Below are 18,334 nucleotides of genomic sequence, written 5' to 3'. Positions count from 1 at the left end.
GTATGTGCTATATGCTTGCCTTTTTAAACCCTTCCACCTTGCATGTTAATCTTTATAATAAACATGTGATGTGTGTAAATGGTGTGCAAGATTTTTTTTTTTTAGTTTAAAATCCTTTCATTGACATTTTGGTCTATTTGTTGGTCAACCAACAAGGCTGTCTGACTACCTGGTAGTCTAGTGGTCCTAGTTTGATTGAGCCCTTGCGTCATCTACACCTAAAGAGAGCGATGCAGCAGCACTTTCGCCCATTAGTCTGTCCAGCTCTCTTACCTCCTCACCTGCACATAATGCTCAAAGAGATCAGGTTCCTAAACAACTGGTGTTCAGGTTAATGCCACTGTCATCAGCATTCTGTTCATCTCATAGATCACTAACTAGCCACGTCGAGTCTCTGCGTAACGTAAAGTGCAGTTGTGTGGTATAGCTTCATTGCATTCTGGGATTTTGAATCCGGCATTTGCAATGTCTCCACTATTCCACTGTCGGATATCTCATTAATATGATGTTGAATGTTGTTGAAAAATGGTGAGTGAAAAAAGGAGCACTTGCTCTTTTGCTCTTAGGAGCTAACACTCTTTTCCTCTATTAAACACCACTGTAACTGTGCTTGCAAGGACCCCTGTGACAACAGCGCAGCACACAACTACTAACTTCTCACAGGAATAATGAAAAAGCTCCACCAACCAACCAACCAAGCAATATGCATGTGTTTCAGCATGGAATTTCCTTTAAATATACACGTACATTTTAATTCTCCTTTAAAGCTACACAAAAACTTTATTGCAGTAGTATGCATTATTTTGGTCAGGAGCTCACTTATTACTGACTCTAATATCAGTGAAATATTATGTCAGCAGGTGTGATGGCACGTTGAATAACCTAAATATAACATTTTTATTTTTTGTTAAATACCAGTATTTTGGGTGAGAATTATATTTGTTTTGTGCAAAAAACAGTACTAAACAAGTCTTTTACAAATATAAAACTTATTATATAAAGTGACACATTAAAAGATATACCCATGGCCATTTAAGCGGTATAAGCAGTCAGTAAGCGGCACAAGAATGCCCTGTAAGAATGCAGGATATGTATATATTAGGATAATAGCTCTGGATATACCACATAAAATATCTCTAGTCTGAAATATAGTTATTTAGCAATAACATACAAGTTCTAAATTTGAATGAATATTGCATGTGTGTTATTATATTAGTATGTATTCATGGATATATATTTAAGATATGGTCATTCCAAAAGTTTTCATCATAACTATGGAATGGATAAAATGTACATGGTGGAACAAAGTACATGGTGTTCTCATTTAAGACATTCAGAACTTAAGAAGAGGAGGGAGACAAAGTCATGAAGGAATTTCAGGAAACTCCTCCACTGGGAAGTCCAGTATGGCTCATATCCTGACAAACACATTCATAAAAGACAGTGACAGAAAAACACGTGCAAATCTCTCGACCCTAAGGAGTACTTTCAGCCATGGCTTACTTTCACTTACAACTGAGTCACTGTGGTGAAAAATGCAGTAAATCCTTCAACCATAATACTGAAGTCCAGAGGAGAAGCACAGCTCTGAGTTCAGTCAGTCCATCAGCTCTGTGGCCTCCTCGGCTGAAGCACCAGGAATCAACTCAGGTCAGATGCTGCTCTTAAAAGGCACATGAGGCTAAGAGGAGTTCTGGCACCTGTTCTGCAACTTGTGTCCATTAAGCAGGAGCAGACCTCTAGACATCCAATTTGAGTTTGTCTGTGCTGCAGTCTTGGTCTTGGTCCAGCTTTGCCAGGGTCTTACGGACACGCAGGGCAGTGAGGCGAGCTGAGGGACTCTGGAACCAGCACTCCTTCATGATTTTAGCTATAGCAGACAGAATCTGGAGACAAAGACATTACGAGGTGATTTAATTCACAAGAAATCTGATTCAATAAGTGGATTGTGTATCTCTGCTCTGTTTGGAGGCATTGTTCATAGTTTAAATTAAAACAGCATCAGCAGTAATAAGCACTCTAATTGCTTTTGCTGAGAGCCTTTAAAAAGATTTAATTTGACATAAAGCTGACTAGAGCAGTTGTAGCACGAAATCACGTTGAACTGCATATCTTGACGCTTTTTGAGCTTAACAGAGAAGAACTGTGTACCGGGTGGGAGTGCAGTCTGTTGTGAAGGCAAGGTCTGTACTGGTCCACACACACCACTTTCTTCATCTCTTCAAAACTTGGGTCGGAGGGCACCACGTCAAAAAAAGGCAGGCGATACTCCTCGACAATTCCTACACAACACAGATTTCCTCAAACATTTTCCAAGATGTTCAGTTCATATTTGCAGTCACCTACAGTGTGTTTTTCCTAACAAAAAGGTCAGATATTTGTTGAGACTGCGAGTCAAATCATATCTTTAAAACAGCCATTTAAAATTTTAGGGAGTTTGGAATAGATAATAGTTTTGTGGGAGGAGGGCTGGATGACGTCCAGAAAGCTTGTGTGTATGTGGTAGCTGACATTTCAGGGAAGGAGACTCAAGAACATAATGTAGCATCAGAAAAGGGGGTGACAATACAACTGTATATTCTGTACTGCATGACAGGATATAATAAAAGACATATGCTTTCCACTAGTTTTTCTGGCAACAAACCCACGAAGGTATAAAAAAGATAGTGGCTATACATTGTTTTCAATGCATTTGTCCATCATACATGGTGAATGTGTAGTGTATTTGTGTGTGTGTATGTGTGTGTGTGTGTGTGTTTGAGAAAAAAAAATGAGAGCGATAAGAAGCATCTGGACTGTATGAGTCGGAGTGCTGACATTTGATAAGACTGTTTATAATTGCTGGACTGCTAATCGTGGGTGGATAGTGGAGACAGACACAGATAGAAGAAAGGGACAGATCGGGCTGGCAAGACAGTGAGACATGGGGATTCTGTGGAGTGATTTGAGAAATATGGGAATTATTTTCTTTATACTTATCATTATGATGCGCTCTTTGTGCAACAGAACAAAGGATGTTATTCATAAACATAAAAATGGCTTTACTGCATTGAAACATGCTAAATTATGATACTTTGCCAGCATATGTTGAATAACAATATTAACACCGGGTTATACTGCTTATCCTGGCACTTACAGCAATATATGGAAATGTAGGTTATGGATAGACTTTAGTACCAACTAAATTATTACCAAAATCTTGCAGTAGCAGGAGTTTCATGTGTTTTATGAATTTTTAAGTATGAAGTTTTAAAGCCTATGGGCAGACTGCTGAGTTTAACAACTTTCTGCAGTGCTCCTTATAGAAAATGATGGGAAATCGTTTCTTTTTAGTCTCAGCCTGAATCTCAGCACTGTACTAACCATTTACGATGGTTCGGCGGGTGATCTCCCACAAAACCAGTCCCAAAGCCCAGATATCAGTCTGCTTATATGATTCAAAGATGTCCACACGGATACTCTCATCTAGGACCTCAGGGGCCATGTAGCGTTTGGTGCCCACCCTTGGGTTGTTCCCTACATCCAGGTAGTCGTTGGACTGAGAATGAATGACAGCCAGACCTATCAAAACACACAGGAGCAACCGATTAGTGAAAAGGTCATTTCAGGTTTACTGCAGAAAGGCTGCCAAAATTGTATTGTACGACAAAAAGCTTACACTTTTCAGTAATTATGGACTGTGACCATTCAGCTAAACCCTCATGAACGGTCTTTTAAGCATTTCCCTTACCCAGGTCAGCGATGCAGCATTGGCCATTCCTCTTCACCAGGATGTTGCGGCTTTTGAGGTCACGGTGGGCGATGGCCGGCTTGCCCTGAGTGGTGAGGATTTCTGTGTGGAGGTGCACCAGACCACTGGCTATCGATAGGCACATGCACAAACATGCCTCTGGATCCAAGGTGCTGTACTGCAGGAAGTCATAGAGAGAGCCCAGCTCATGGAAATGAGTCACCAGCCAGAGCTGTGTGCTGGAGTTCTTTGATGTCATGTCTGAGGCAATGAATCCTAAAAGAAGAGATTGAGAGACAATACATTTCTAGGTGGTCAAAAGCATGAAATGTTCAGCTTTTCATGTTCTGAGAGCTGTATTTGGAAATGTGCCAGTACTTGTTAAGTACAGAAATTATCTTTGGTATGTTGGAAACTGCAAAGCTCTAACTGAAGATGAACAGAATAAAAATGTGATTGCTCAAATATGTTGGTCTTACCTAAGATGTTTTCATGTCTTAGCTGGACAGTGTTGTAGATTTCAGTCTCTCTGAACCAGGACTGTTCATCTCGAGATGAGAAGATTTTCACAGCCACGTTCTCTCCCATCCACGTGCCCCTCCACACCTCTCCATAACGCCCCTTACCTGGCCCAAAACATATACACTCTTAACACTTTTACCATATGGCAACATAATGGCAGTTTGATTTACATTATAATAGCCTTCTGTTTTCAGTTTGTTTCAAATGCATCTCACTCACCAACACACTCCACTAAGGAGATCTTAACATATACAAAACATATACACTCTTAACACTTTTACCATATGACAACATAATGACAGTTTGATTTACATTATAATAGCCTTCTGTTTTCAGTTTGTTTCAAACGCATCTCACTCACCAACACACTCCACTAAGGAGATCTGCCTAGCCATGGTCCTCTGCACCAGGTAAGGCAAGCCGGTCCCACTGCCTGATGTGCAAAACTCATCAAAGATATCCTAGATGAATCAAAATTACACCTCAAACTCCAATAGATAAGACATTTTAATAGAATTCAACCTACAGGTTGCTATAAGTAAGGAATAAAACGTGATGCGTGTTAACACCACATCCCAAAGTATTTTATTCCTCTTATACCACAGCAATGTGCCAACTATTAAGATTTTTTTTTTAACTTTTTTTTACTTACATTTTATCAGTTTACAGTTATTCATACAAACCATACAATTTTCTGTGAATTAGCTTCTACTAGAGAAATGATAACGTATTAGAACGGGAGCATTAATGTAAACTACTGTCACAGCCATGATGTCAGAGCAATGATGGTATAGGGAATTAATTAACACCTTCTGACATCAGAATCAACAACTCAACAGTGCTTTGTTATAAAACATTATACATTTATAAATGATTATATATTATGTTATAGAATATAAGGTTAATATAAGTTATAAATACGTTGTGCATGATGGATGAGATACTGTAGCTCATGAGCAGCACATACCCCATAAGTTGGGTCTCCTCCACTGGGCACTTTGAGCATGGGGGGGTCACGTTCCTGCGGATGGCGGTGCTGTCGTTTGGAGCGTAGCCACAACACAAAGACACACACTGCTATGGACAACAAAAGCAGCACCAGCAGAGGCACAGCCACCAGCACAATCACACTGCCAGATTCACTTGGCTTTACTAAAGCAAACATACACACAGAAGACATCAATATTAACAAGATGCAGCATAATGAAGGCTAATTTAATTATGCATAATTCAGCCATCTGTCTTTTTTATTTGTGATCATTAAAAAAATTGTCACTGTATTCCTTTATAAAACATCACTAGAGGGCAGCAGTGTCTTCTTTTTTTTTTTGTCACTCCAATATGAGTCATAAGAGAAATGAAATCTCTAACAGGGACATGCAGCTATGATCACTGAGCATCAGAACAGATGGGATGACTGCCACCTCACGCTTTAAAAACATGATTTGAGCAGTAGATTAGATCAGATTCTCCAAGATTCTTCTTCTTGCTAACAGGTCATTCATAATTCCTGACCTGGATCCTTGGGTACTGTCATATTGGCGTTGCAGTAGTCAGAGCGGCAACACTTGGCGAACACGTTGGGGATCCCAAAGACCATGCACTGCTCCTGCTGCTCCTTCTCAAAGCAGCCCCTCACTACCTGCCCGTGGTTCGAGGTGAAGAAGCAGATATACCCTGTACAAGTGTCTGTACATGCGTTTTCACATGCACAGTTCACCCTTCTGTCTGTGCTTTGGGCTGAGAAGAGAGAGAGAGAGAGAGAACCATGAGATGACAATGACAACAGAGTACATGTCATAGTTGGCTCCTTAAACTTCAGTAGGCTCATCTATATGAAAAAATGTAACTTGAGCACAACAGGTCTAATTCAAACTGTAGTTCTCTTTCAGTCAGAAAAAATCAGAAACTCTAAATGACATGACAGGGGCATACTGCTATAGGAAAATAATAAACAACAGTGTGGTATGATAAATTATTTTCCAATAACAGCATGTCCTGTAATGTTTTATTCCTCTTATACCACAACAATTTGCCATTTTACCATGTTTTATTACTTAAAGAATGATACGTAATACTTTTTTAATTCATTTATAGTTACACTTAATGTTGTGGAACATCCAAGAAACAAGTTAGTTCCTGTATCACTTATGTTTTAACAGCTATAAACAGTCGTTTCCTCACTGGACTGCCTGTCTCTCTCTCTCTTAAGTTGATAAGGCAAAGACTGCCACTTGTCATGTTAAGGAGAAACTGCAAAGACTTCTGTCCTGAAGACTTTTCCTTGGTGGAAAGCCTCTGACTTTTAAATGCTGACACTGGAGACTCCTTCCAAAAATGCTAAATAAACATCTCCCCACAGAAAACCTCACCATATCAACTATTACGCACGTTTTTAAATCAGTTGCATCCATTATACAAGTCCCTGTGTAAGTCGTAACAAAGAAATGATAACATACTAAAAAGTGCGCTTTAATATAAAGCTTACAGCCGTAACTACTGTCCACACTACTGTAACTACTGTGCTGTTAAAGAACTTTAATCAGTGAATCATTTTCTGACAAACTACATCTGAGCAATCAAGACTGCTGTGGTATATTTCTAAAATATCACAGAGAAAGATATCAGGGTATGTGAGTGTAGATGCATTGCAAATATCCGGACAAACAAATGTAGCACATTTAGACAACCCAGAAGCTAAGGTTAAGTTAAGTTAAGCTAAGTTTATTAAAACGGGTCCTGTCAAGCACAGCAAGCCGTGGCAGGAAGATACACATTTCCTTTGCGCTTTTGTTTCACTGCTAGAGAGAGCAAATCGCTACATCTGCACCTAGCTGATTTACAACCAGCAACTCACAGAAAATCACAGCCTTTCATGTAACCACTCTACAGCAAAAACATAGTTTTACATACTATATTTAGATCACCTTACCTGTGTGAACTGTGTTTACTCTTAAAGCCATCAAAGTGAGCAGCAGCAGGAATCCTGCAGCAGCCTCCATCTCTGTGGGCAAAACAAAAAAGAAAGACATCAAAAGGTCTGCAAACTGCTCTAGTTTACGCTATGCTCACATCCGCTACAGTCACCCCCGCCCCCCTCATCCCAACATCTTAAAATCATCTAATGTCCCATCCGGTCCAGCTGTGGTTTAAAGCTGATGTGCAGCTGGCTGGCATGCCATGTGACCAGGACGCGAGGTCCCTAAATGGTCTTGGCAGCACGGCAACCCCGTCCCTGCAGTAGAGGAAGTCCTGGGCTGAAAAAGCAACAGGCAGTGGGTCCAGTCAGTCTGCCTGCGCTCTAATTGCTGCAGTCAGAGTGGGTGGGAACAGGCTTTAGAAATGGACACGCTGGCTGCTCCGCACGCAGAGTAAATATTGATGGCTATGTTTCCTGCCATTGAGAAGCTCGGCAGCCAGAGACAGGGGCCGCACTCATTCCTTAAAGTCTACATGGCTGCTGAACACGCAAACAAGATGGCTGCATGTGACTGTTTGTCTCATGAGATCGTCAGATAATAAAACATTGGAAATGCAAAGAGCTGGCTGCTTTTAACATTTCAAGTGCACTATGGAGACAGCAAAAATGACAAAGTTTAGCTCCTGGCGGATAAACATTGTGTTTAATTTAAGTCATGCTCTTTCTGCAGCTTTAGGTTGAAGAAAACCACTATAGGAATGCTGTATTTTTTTCTGTGCTCATAAATGGTTCATCAAACATCAGGAAGCATTTGTGTGTAGCTCTGGGACTGTAATTCCATAAGTATACAGTTTACTCCTCTTATGTAATGGAAAAAAGGAGTCACCCATGCTGTTTTGAAATAGATGGGTATTAAGAGCCAGGCAGGGGTTGGAACTGATTCTTTTCTTCCAAAGACTCAGCAAAAATGTCATTGTTCTGCTTTGATGCTTTCTGTAAAACATATGCTTTGGGTTATTTTGTTTGAAATTATTCAGAATTTAAACTCTGCTACAGATGCTTCTGTCCTTATTCTTAGACCTATATAGACCTAAGATTAAGGCTATGTACTATTTCATCTGACCTTGTATATTGTGCACATCTTTACATTTATTTATCTCAGTAAAATACTTTAACTTACTGTACCTTCCTGTCATACAGCTTGAGGTGCTGACAGCTGAGAAAACAATGAAAATCATATGTAGCAAAAGCTGTTTGCAATAGCAACCCTAAGTTGCTACAAAAACAGGGCCCTTGTTAACTGTGGTTACATCAGCACTAAAAAGCCAGATAGCTAACAATTAGACACATCCTATGTAGATAGTGCTGTAGCTAACACTAATTACACAAGCTTTAGTGTCGCGCATTAGTCTATATATTGGTCAGTCAGGCGCCTTTAGCTACATTTCTTTTGGCTATTATCAAAGGCGTTGTAGATTAGGCTATCAAAGTTTAACCTCCTCTTTGCTTTTGATGTAGTATTATCTTTCCAAATATTATGATCTCAGAGCAGTCATTTACGTTCCCCAGTGATGGCTGAAAGCAATTTGAGGAGTGACAGAAAGGTCTACAGTACAAGCCTAAGTAAAATGCCAGTGTAAGGCTATGCAAAACACAGGACTTCTACAGACACACAAAGAGTATGAGTTAAAATAGCATTCAGTCATATCATTTGTATTTATGTACACTGCTGAATAACACAGGCAATATGTAGTATTTAAGACATGGCGTAATCCAGTGTATTTTAATTTGCCCTTAGGTGCGAATGAGTGTGTGAATGTGTGTGTATGTGATTCCCAGGACACCGGATCCATCATGACCCTGATCAGGATAAACCAGTTACTAAATGTATAATTCTTACAATATTAGTTATTAGCCAACAAGCATTTTCGCTTTGTGGGAGTTTGTGAACAGGCTGTTACAGTTACAGGCATTATAGGCTAACATAATATGAGAGACGACTCCACCCCTTTTCCAAGTGATGCCCTAAACCCCTTGGTCCTCCTCCAAGTCTGCGGTTTATTGATGTAGGCAACATAACAATGTACTGTGTCCAAGTACTCTATGGTGCCAGAATTTAAAAGGGGGCACTTGGGACATAGCATCTGTTTACTCTATATTCAGTGCAGGCTTCAACTAACATTACAACAGTTTCCATAAATATGGCTTTCAATCCTGAATAGTGACTGTATAGATGTTTATCTAGCTTGCTATGCTATTTATACACTATATGGCCAAAGGTTTGTGGATACCTAACTATCACAGCCATATGTGCCATTCCAGATTTAGTCCCTCCTCCCCCAAGAGCATTAATTAGTGAGATCAGGCACTGATGTTGGGTGAGGCGGCCTGGGGTGCACTCGGCATTACAGTTCATCCCAAAGGTGTTCAGTGGGGTTGAGGTCAGGGCTCTGTGCAGGTCACTCAAGTTCTTCTACTCCAACCTTGGCAAACCATGTCTTCATGGACATCGCTTTGTGCACAGGGGCAATGTCATGCTGGAACAGGTTTGGACCTCTTAGTTCCAGTGAAGGGAAATTTTATTGCTACAGGATACAAAGACATCCTATACAATTGTGTGCATCAAACTTTGTGGTAACAGTTTGGTGATGGTCAGTTGTCCGTACTCTTTTCGTCATATGGTGTAGCTAACTTACTACATCGCTGCAACATTAGCATTTCCTGTTTTATCCAGGCAGTTTGCAGAAGCACACATTCTGTGCAAAGCTTACCTCGGTTTTCAGTGTTAGTCTCAAACAGACATAAGGAAAAGGAAGCTGTACATTCTGTTACATTAGAGATAGTGACAATTTTTTCCCAATCTGTATTCTGTGCATGAGAACAAAAAAAAAAACCTGCCAGAAACTATAGTTACCTCTGAATAATAACAGCCAGCAGTATAAAAACAGTATACTTAAAAGTGCAGTCATAATGCACCGAGAATGTGTAATTAGGGGGTTATATTTCCCCCTCCTCCCAAACATGTAATGAACCTTGCCATAGAGTCTGAGAAAACCCACTTAGCTTCTGTGTAAAATAAACCATAGCTTACATTTACCTGTGGTAGCTCAGTGGTTAAGGCATTGGGCTAGTAACCAGGAAGGTCATGAATTCAAATCCCAGCATCACCAAGCTGCCACTATTGTGCCTTGAGCAAGACCCCCAGCCCTCAGTTGTAAGTCATTTTGGGTAAACGTTCAGCTAAACAAGTTAAAGGTAAATGGTGGTTTGTCTCTCTGAGAAAACAGTTCAAGGTTCTATGTAGAACCCTGCAACAAAGTGACTCCTTATTAGAGAGGGCTCCCAGTAGAACTTTTAGGAAGCTAAGAGCTTTAAGAGCCCTTAATCCAAAGAGGTCTTAAAGAACAATAATGTACAGTCGGGTAAATACTGTAAACTCCATTCACATTGTAAATAACACACAATGTACCCGCAACCAGACTTTAAGTAATTCCTGCAATGCATTGTGTAGCAGTGATGGCTAATTAGTTAGCTCCATTTAAGAGGACAAACAACTCCACTCTTTGGAAAATGGGTTAATGGTGTGACATTTTTTGACTGCATTTTTCATTCGTACTGAGAATCTTCAGTAATCACTTTATCCTGACCATGGGCCAGGGTAGATCTGGTGCCTATCCATTGCATCAGGTAGAAATACACCCTGGTTGGGAAGCCAGTCCATCTCAGATCACCAATCCACTTACTGGTATATTTTAGGGAGGTGGGGCAAAACCGGAAAACCTGGAGGAAACCCACTCAGACACAAAGAGAACATGTGAAACTCCACCAATGTCACAGCATTTCAAGATGGAATGGGCATGGGTAAACACTTACACACTGTTAAATCACTTTTTCCATATCTATTAATTGTGAGTCAATTCTATCTTATTTAAACTGTAAAAATATCATATGGTGCAACCGTCTGATCCTGACTGCTATTTTTTTTAAATTACTCTTTTCAAATAGTTATTTTGTACTTGTTAAACTGTTTGTCTTTCTGCACAAAATTTCTAAGCAACTGCATTTTCCTCACAACACAGAAACAGATTCTCAAAATCTTTCAAAGCCTGTCACTGACCCTAATTACTTATATGTTATCTGAGAGTAATGTCCGATATGAAATCAGACTGGGTCAGGCAGTAATCTCATTAATCACAAGTTATGTTAGACTTCATGGCAAGCAATTCCTGTTTCTCTGTCCTTCTCACTATTCTCAGAAGCAGCAGTCACCAGACTCATGGGAACTCGTACACTTGCTCTCTGGCCTTCCTCTTTTTTGAGATTATTCTCTTTCAGAGTGATTGCTATTACCATCTTCCATGTTATCTGGTGATATAATGTCAGAAATTCAGTTAATGCTACCCATAATCTCAGTGCATGACACACAGTGAAAGCTATTGTGGATGAATAACTTAGTTTCATACTGAGACTCATTTCCCAAAACTAAGTGTGCAATAATTAACACTCCTAACTTAACAAGACAGTGTCTGGAAGGCTTTAAGGATATTATCAGTAGCTCCATCTTGCAGCTCTTTGCAGTGTTTTGCCATCAGTTAGGAAGGACTGGAATGACATGATTGCATTCATGTGCACCAGATTTTTCTTGGAACAACAGATGTTTAAGAGCCATGTGTTTATCCACCCATTTGTTGGGGGAATTCCTTTTGTATTCTCTCTTGCAGAGTCATGGTGATAATCAGGTTATGTTTTGATCAAAATCATCATCTTATGATACAATCACAACCATTCATGCATTTTCTGTACCACTTATCCTACGCAAGGTCATGGAGAGCCCAGAGCTTCTCCCAGGGGACAAGGCAGGGGTGCCAGCCCATCACAGGACACAATTACATACACTCACACACACCACAGACAATTTAGAGATGCCAATAAGCCTAAAGCACATGTCTTTGGACCAGGGAGGAAAACCCTTGAAGCACAGGGAGAACATGCAAACTCCACACACACACACACACACACACACACACACACACACACACCAGGCAAAGGGAGGAATTGAACTCTCAACCCCAGAGGTACAAGGCAACAGTGCTAACCACTAAACCACCACTACAATCCTAACAACTAAAATGCAATGGTTTTGGAAGGCAAGACACATATTCCTTGTAGGTAGGCTACTGTCTGAAACGCTCACACTTATCTACTGTTGTCTTGTAAAAAAAAGAAAAAAGAAAGAAAAAAAGAGCATCTCTGTTGAAACAAGGTCACCTGTAGGAAACATTCCAGAGTGCAAACCTGAATATAGGCTGAATCCCAAATCACTTCCTATTGGACACGCAGTGAACTACACGAGCTGTAGAATCCATTCTATTCCACCCTACATAGTGACCGTATATAGGGAGTAGGGGGCTATTTGGGATTCAGCCCGACTGTTAAAGCGTTTGAATCGAACGCATTTGAAGCTTTTTTTTTCACTTAAATATTTTGTTTAACCCGCCATTTCTACACCAACATTAATAACTAAAATAACCAACTTAATTATCCGTATAAAATGTTTAATACAAGTTTTAGACTTAAACTGTTTCAAAATCTTTTTTTTTTTTTAGCTGGTGATTTACCTCAGGTTTTGCTCCTCGTTACTCCTCTTCCTGTGATGGACCAATAATCAATCCATCTGCTCACGAAACTGCACTTTTAGGCCACATGCTGCCATTAAACTGAACTGATCCTGGCTAAGTAAAAGAGCCTTAGAGCTTGCTTTCAGACTGCTCAGCTGTGCTGGAGCTGTAACGCTCACCACATCAGTCCTCCTGCTGCTCAGCGGCACAAGTTCTCAACAACAACAACACAAAGTTGAAGTAAACTAGTCTCAGTTCCTTACTTCGCTTCACTTCGGCGGAAAAAAAGAGAAGGTAGGGGAAGAAAGGGAGCTGTGAGGAGAAGGATAAGAGCGAGCAAGGCGAGGTATCTTCAGCTCAATCTTCCAGCTGATAAAATGGAAGCGGGAAAGTGGCGCTCGTGAAGCTGGACTTCCAGGCTCTCAGTCTTCCGCTCCGCCATAAACAAGCTCCTTCCTCGGATCCTCTGTCGATAAGCAAGAACCGAGCTGATGTTGGAGTTAAGATTACTAATTTGTTAAATATCCAGAGCAGTTCCCACCCCTTATTGTGTAGCCCGGTGGGGCTGGCGAGCTGGAATGCGCTCTCTCATTGCTGCTTTCCTGTCGCTCACAAACCTTTCATTTTCCTCACGTCTGTCATGTTCCATGAATAGCGCGTGCTGTTGCTGCGAGCAGCTCATGCTTCAGTCCACTTCTACAAAGAGAGTTTTTTTCATCGTACAGCAAATTTTCAAATTTTTAAAGTCTTATATTACACTGCAAGAGTTAATTTACCCTTTAACATGCACACAATGCAAAAGCAAATATAACACACACACACACATTTAAAAAAATTCTGTTGAATGTGATCCAGTTACTGAGAATACACACACACACACACACACACACACACACATATATATATATATATATATATATATATATATATATATATATATATGTGTGTGTGTGTGTGTGTGTGTGTGTGTGTGTGTGTGTGTTTGAAAAAAAATTCTGTTGAATGTGATCCAATATATATATATATATATATATATATATATATATATATATATATACACACACACACAGTTGGGGTCTCTCACACACAAGTTTACATATGCCTTGCAGAATCTGCAAAATGTTAATAATTTAAAAAATTAAGAGGAATCATAAAAATTGCATTTTGTTTTTTATTTAGTACTGCCCTGAATAAGGTATTTCACATACCAGATGTTTACATATAGTCCACAAGACACAATAATAGCTGAATTTACACAAATGATCCAGTTCAAAAGTTTGAAAAATTTTTTGAACAGGATGATTGGTGTTAATTGTTAGTACACAAAATAATATCAATTTATACAGATCAAAAGAATGTTTTTTTTTTTTTTTTCAAATTCACCCTTTAGATTAGGAGCTGTGGACATTACAGACATTAAAGAAGCACCTATTGAACACAGTGGACCAGTAGTATTTAATGATTTAATGAATTTTGACTGTAAAATTTTCAAAGTGCTTAGATATAATATTACAATAATTTTTTTTAGGTATTTAGTTTACCACACACGCTAGACAGGACAAGCTCATGACTATCACCTTCTGTAAGACTAACACCCTCTATAAAAAAAAGCAAACAAAGAATACAAAATAAAATATACTACACATCCTACACAAATAATTGGAAAATTCATTTTACATATTTTAATAAATAGCTCACAAACATGCCTAATTTGTCACTTTCTTTTTTTTAAATATGGAAAATAAAACTCTGAGGACTGTAATTCATGAGTGCCAGTTTCTGTTTAATTTATATATTTTTTGATAATCAGGGTATCTTGAGACATTGTTATGCTTGTGAAATTGTTGATAAATTTATCTCACAGCTGACTGATAGCTTGCAGTGAACTCCTGCTAACTAAGTCACTTCAGTTTAGTGACTAAGCAACCATGTGGTAACACATATTTTAACACAACTCATACATAAATATAGGGGCTATAGCGGCAGGACTGTAATATTATACCTTCATAATGTCAACAGTGGAAAGTCAAAAACAAAGTATGTTTTATCTTTTTATTAACTTTTAACATTTTAGCTTGGTAACTTGATGAATGTGGAGTAGTGCTGGTGATATCAGTGTCCAGTTTTCATGCTGATTTCAAAGCTGCATTTCAAAACACTGAAAGCATCCCAGTGTGGATGTATTATGTCAAAAGCACTGACATAATTGTAATCTCTTGCGATAAAGGGAACATTTGGAGACAAATTTCTGAACATCATATATTGGAATTACAAGGATAAATGTGTGTAACCATATGGTTGAGCTGCCTGTTAAAGATCTTAAAAGTGAAATTCAACACTGTGAAAGTTTAAAACTTGGTACAGCTCTACCTCAATACAAGGTGCTAATTCAACATTACAAAATTGCAAAACTTAATTCAAAACCAAGTGCTTATTCAACATTGTAAATATTTGTATATGTCTGTAACTATTAAAACAACAATTTGTAATGCTCTTTAAAAAGCATTTACTCATTCATCTTCAGTAACTGTTTTATTCTGGTCAGGGTCATTGTGAATCCACAGCCTATCCTGGGAACACTGTTCATGAGGCAGGAATACACCCTGAATGGGATGCAAGGTACCATGCAGACACAGATTCATACCTACAGGCAATTTAGCATGCCTAACTCACCAAATGACATGTTTTTTTGGTTGGTGGGAGGAAACCCACACAAACACAGGGAGGACATATGAAACTCTACACAAACAGTAACCTGAGCTCAGGATTGAACCTGGCACCCTAGAGCTGTGAGGGGGCAGCTTTACTCACTACTCGCTACTCATTATCATGCCATCACGTACTTCACCACTGGGTGTTAAATCACCATTACAAAATTCCAAATGTCAATTCAATGCTGCTAATTCAACACTAAAAATATACTGAACATTGCATGGCTTTGTAAACCCTATAGGTATTAATACAACACAAGGAAATGCTCTTTTTAAAACATTGTAAGTTACTATAGAAATGATAACATGAGAATGAGTGCATTAATAAAAACCTGAGATTTGTCTTGCAGCCAGAACTACTGTCAAAGCTACGACAACTTCTAACCAATTAAAAAAGTGAAAATTCAACAATTTTGTCGTATATTAAAATAAAACAGAAAAAGGAATTATGTGTAATCGCTTCCTTGTAACTAAAAGCCTATTTCGCCACCAGTGCTTTTGGTATCTATATCTATAAGACTCAGCATGTATTCATTCATCATTTTCAGTAACTGCTTTATCCTCAGGGTTGTGGTGGATCTGGAGTCTATCCAGGGAACAATGGCTGCAAGGCAGGAATACACTCCAGTCCACTGCAGTTAAGTTTACAGCCTAAGTAATTCAACACTCTATGCCTTGATTTAATTCTCTAGGTCTTAATTCAGCACTCTATTAATCAAGATCAGTCCTGGGGATTCTGATGTGAAAATATCTAATTACATTTCATTATATACAATCTCAAGTTTTATAAGTTTTTCTCAGAGAAACCTTTTATGGTTTTCATAACACTCCTTATGTCAGAATAACTTGCCACATTTGTTGTTTAGACATTTAGACAAAAGTCTAACGTAGAAAAAGACATGGAGACAGAGCTGGAATGGTGTGAGGGAGCCAGGCTAACATCTCAATGTCTCTGGGGAAAAATACTCAGACAGGAGCATGAGGATGTGGGTAAGCCAAAGATGATGCATGACTTATGCTTAAGTAAAGGAAATTGGTGTTGTGAAAGAAGACACATTATTCAGAGTTTCTGGAGAAGAAAAAAAACAACAATTAAAATTACAGTGTAGTCTCACCTTGTAAAACAGTTCAGAAATAGTTCAATATGTTGCACACGGTGTTTGCTCAATTTAGTTTGAGGCATTTTAAAGCAGAATTTTCCCAGTAGGACTCTGCTCCTTTCCCAGAGCTTGTAATCTGCACACTTGGCTGGTGTGTGGCAAGACCAGCTGGAACTGCTCACATCAGTGGGACAACAAGAGGAAAAAATATTATTTGATTCAGATTTTTATTTTCTTTGTGGTTCCCATGAATGTGTGCAGTCCCTAGCACACACTATCTTATTTTCCTTGTGATCAGCACAAAATGCCTTCCTTTTTAAAATTTTTTAAAATATTTATTTATATTTTTTTATTTTGCCTTGAGGATGAACGTCTGGTCTGTTCTTTTATTCTTTAAAAAGGCAGCTGATGTCACAGACTTCTGATTTTGAAGCTAGCAAAAGTATTATAGGTACTAAAAATAATGAGCTAATTTAAAGATATTTGTAGTAATGAGATATTTTCCCTACTAATACCTAGTTAGATATTCCTTTTGTCTAGAATTTACATCTAATATGGACAACTGGATAAACTGGACACAATACTTCAGGGATAAACAACAGAAAAACAGGGATGACTTCAGGGATAAACAACAGAAAAACAACTGTACATTTACTCAATACATATTGATACATATCGATATCACAATACTGCACAAATCTGTAGTAACAGTATGAGTTACCAAAATGACTGACTCAGTGCACCCACTAGAGCTGAGGATAAACAACTGTGCACTTCTTGGAAGCACGCATTAATAAACTAAGGATGACTGTCCATTTAATGGGGACGTCCAGTAGGAAGGTAATCTAATCTTCATATAATCAGCCTAGAGGACAACACAATCAATATGTCAATATTGATTAAATAATCATAATTGTTTAATATGTGGACCCGTGAAGAAAATGCATTCAGTCTAATAGTTGCAAATGCTTAATATAAACCAGATGGCTGCTTGAGTAAGTTTCCATATGGATCTCACTGATCTTGCAGGTGTTTTCTCCCACATGTGTTTGACTGCAAATTTCTGTATGTTCCTCTTTCACCCAAGGAAGTTAAGATGCTTAAATGGGCTAGTTCACTTTTTAGCACTGACCAAATGGTGGGTGTGCAATAATAATAAGAGTTCTCATGTGGCACAACAGAACACCATTTACCCCATTGTCAGGAGATTATGAGTTTGAATCCACAACCAGGTGCCTAGAGTGCATACTGACTGTGCTCTCTGAGTATGGCATACTCTGTCCCCTGTCAGTTATTTACATTTAGACATCCTTATCTAGAACGACTTGCATTTATCTCATTTTATACAACTGAGCAGCTGAGAGTTGAGGGCCTTGCTCGAGTACTGGGATTTGAACTCACAACCTTCTGCTTGGAAGTCCATCATTTTAATCACTGTGCTACCACTGTTTCATATAGAGTATATAGAACAATGGGGAAAATTATACATTTATGCAAACACCATTATCCAGAACAACTTACATTTATTACTCTTTGTTTTTTTTTGTTTTTTTTTTTTATAAATATAACTGAGCAGTTGAGGATTATGGGCCCTTACTCAAGAGCCTAGCAGGATTTGAACTCATGACCTTTAGCACAGTAAGCTAGTGTCTTAACCACTGAGCTACCACTCCACAAACACATAGATATTAACCAATTGTGGATGTATGTGAGCTCATGTATGTGGAAGCGTG

The 18,334-nt window shown here is 38.9% G+C and overlaps 1 protein-coding gene across 1 annotated transcript; it reads right to left on the bottom strand.

Annotated features, from left to right (window-relative positions):
* Nucleotides 1-878: 878 nt before the first annotated feature.
* On the bottom strand, nt 879-13,487 carry acvrl1 (activin A receptor like type 1). Its single transcript, XM_026920799.3, has 10 exons — nt 12,791-13,487; nt 7,185-7,256; nt 5,768-5,992; nt 5,220-5,404; nt 4,614-4,713; nt 4,210-4,356; nt 3,731-4,006; nt 3,364-3,561; nt 2,152-2,282; nt 879-1,886 (listed from the first exon to the last, which is right to left on the bottom strand). Exons 2-10 carry the CDS (start codon nt 7,252-7,254, stop codon nt 1,740-1,742), a joined length of 1,479 nt encoding a protein of 492 aa, XP_026776600.1. The 5' UTR covers nt 7,255-7,256; nt 12,791-13,487; the 3' UTR covers nt 879-1,739.
* Between the last annotated feature and the right edge of the window lie 4,847 nt (nt 13,488-18,334).

Source organism: Pangasianodon hypophthalmus, chromosome 16, assembly GCF_027358585.1.
Source record: "Pangasianodon hypophthalmus isolate fPanHyp1 chromosome 16, fPanHyp1.pri, whole genome shotgun sequence".
Lineage (NCBI taxonomy): Eukaryota > Metazoa > Chordata > Actinopteri > Siluriformes > Pangasiidae > Pangasianodon > Pangasianodon hypophthalmus.
Note: the sequence above shows the minus strand (reverse complement) of the source record. Positions and strands in the feature narration are given on the sequence as shown.

What these genes read in the sequence shown, in the direction of transcription:
- acvrl1 (XM_026920799.3), bottom strand. Translation starts at nt 7,254, where the DNA reads ATGGAGGCTGCTGCAGGATTCCTGCTGCTGCTCACTTTGATGGCTTTA. An exon ending in GAGGAGACCCAACTTATGGG is followed by an intron (nt 4,714 to 5,219) that starts GTATGTGCTGCT and finishes TGATTCATCTAG; the next exon opens with GATATCTTTGATGAGTTTTG. An exon ending in ACAGACTGCACTCCCACCCG is followed by an intron (nt 1,887 to 2,151) that starts GTACACAGTTCT and finishes CTTTGTCTCCAG; the next exon opens with ATTCTGTCTGCTATAGCTAA.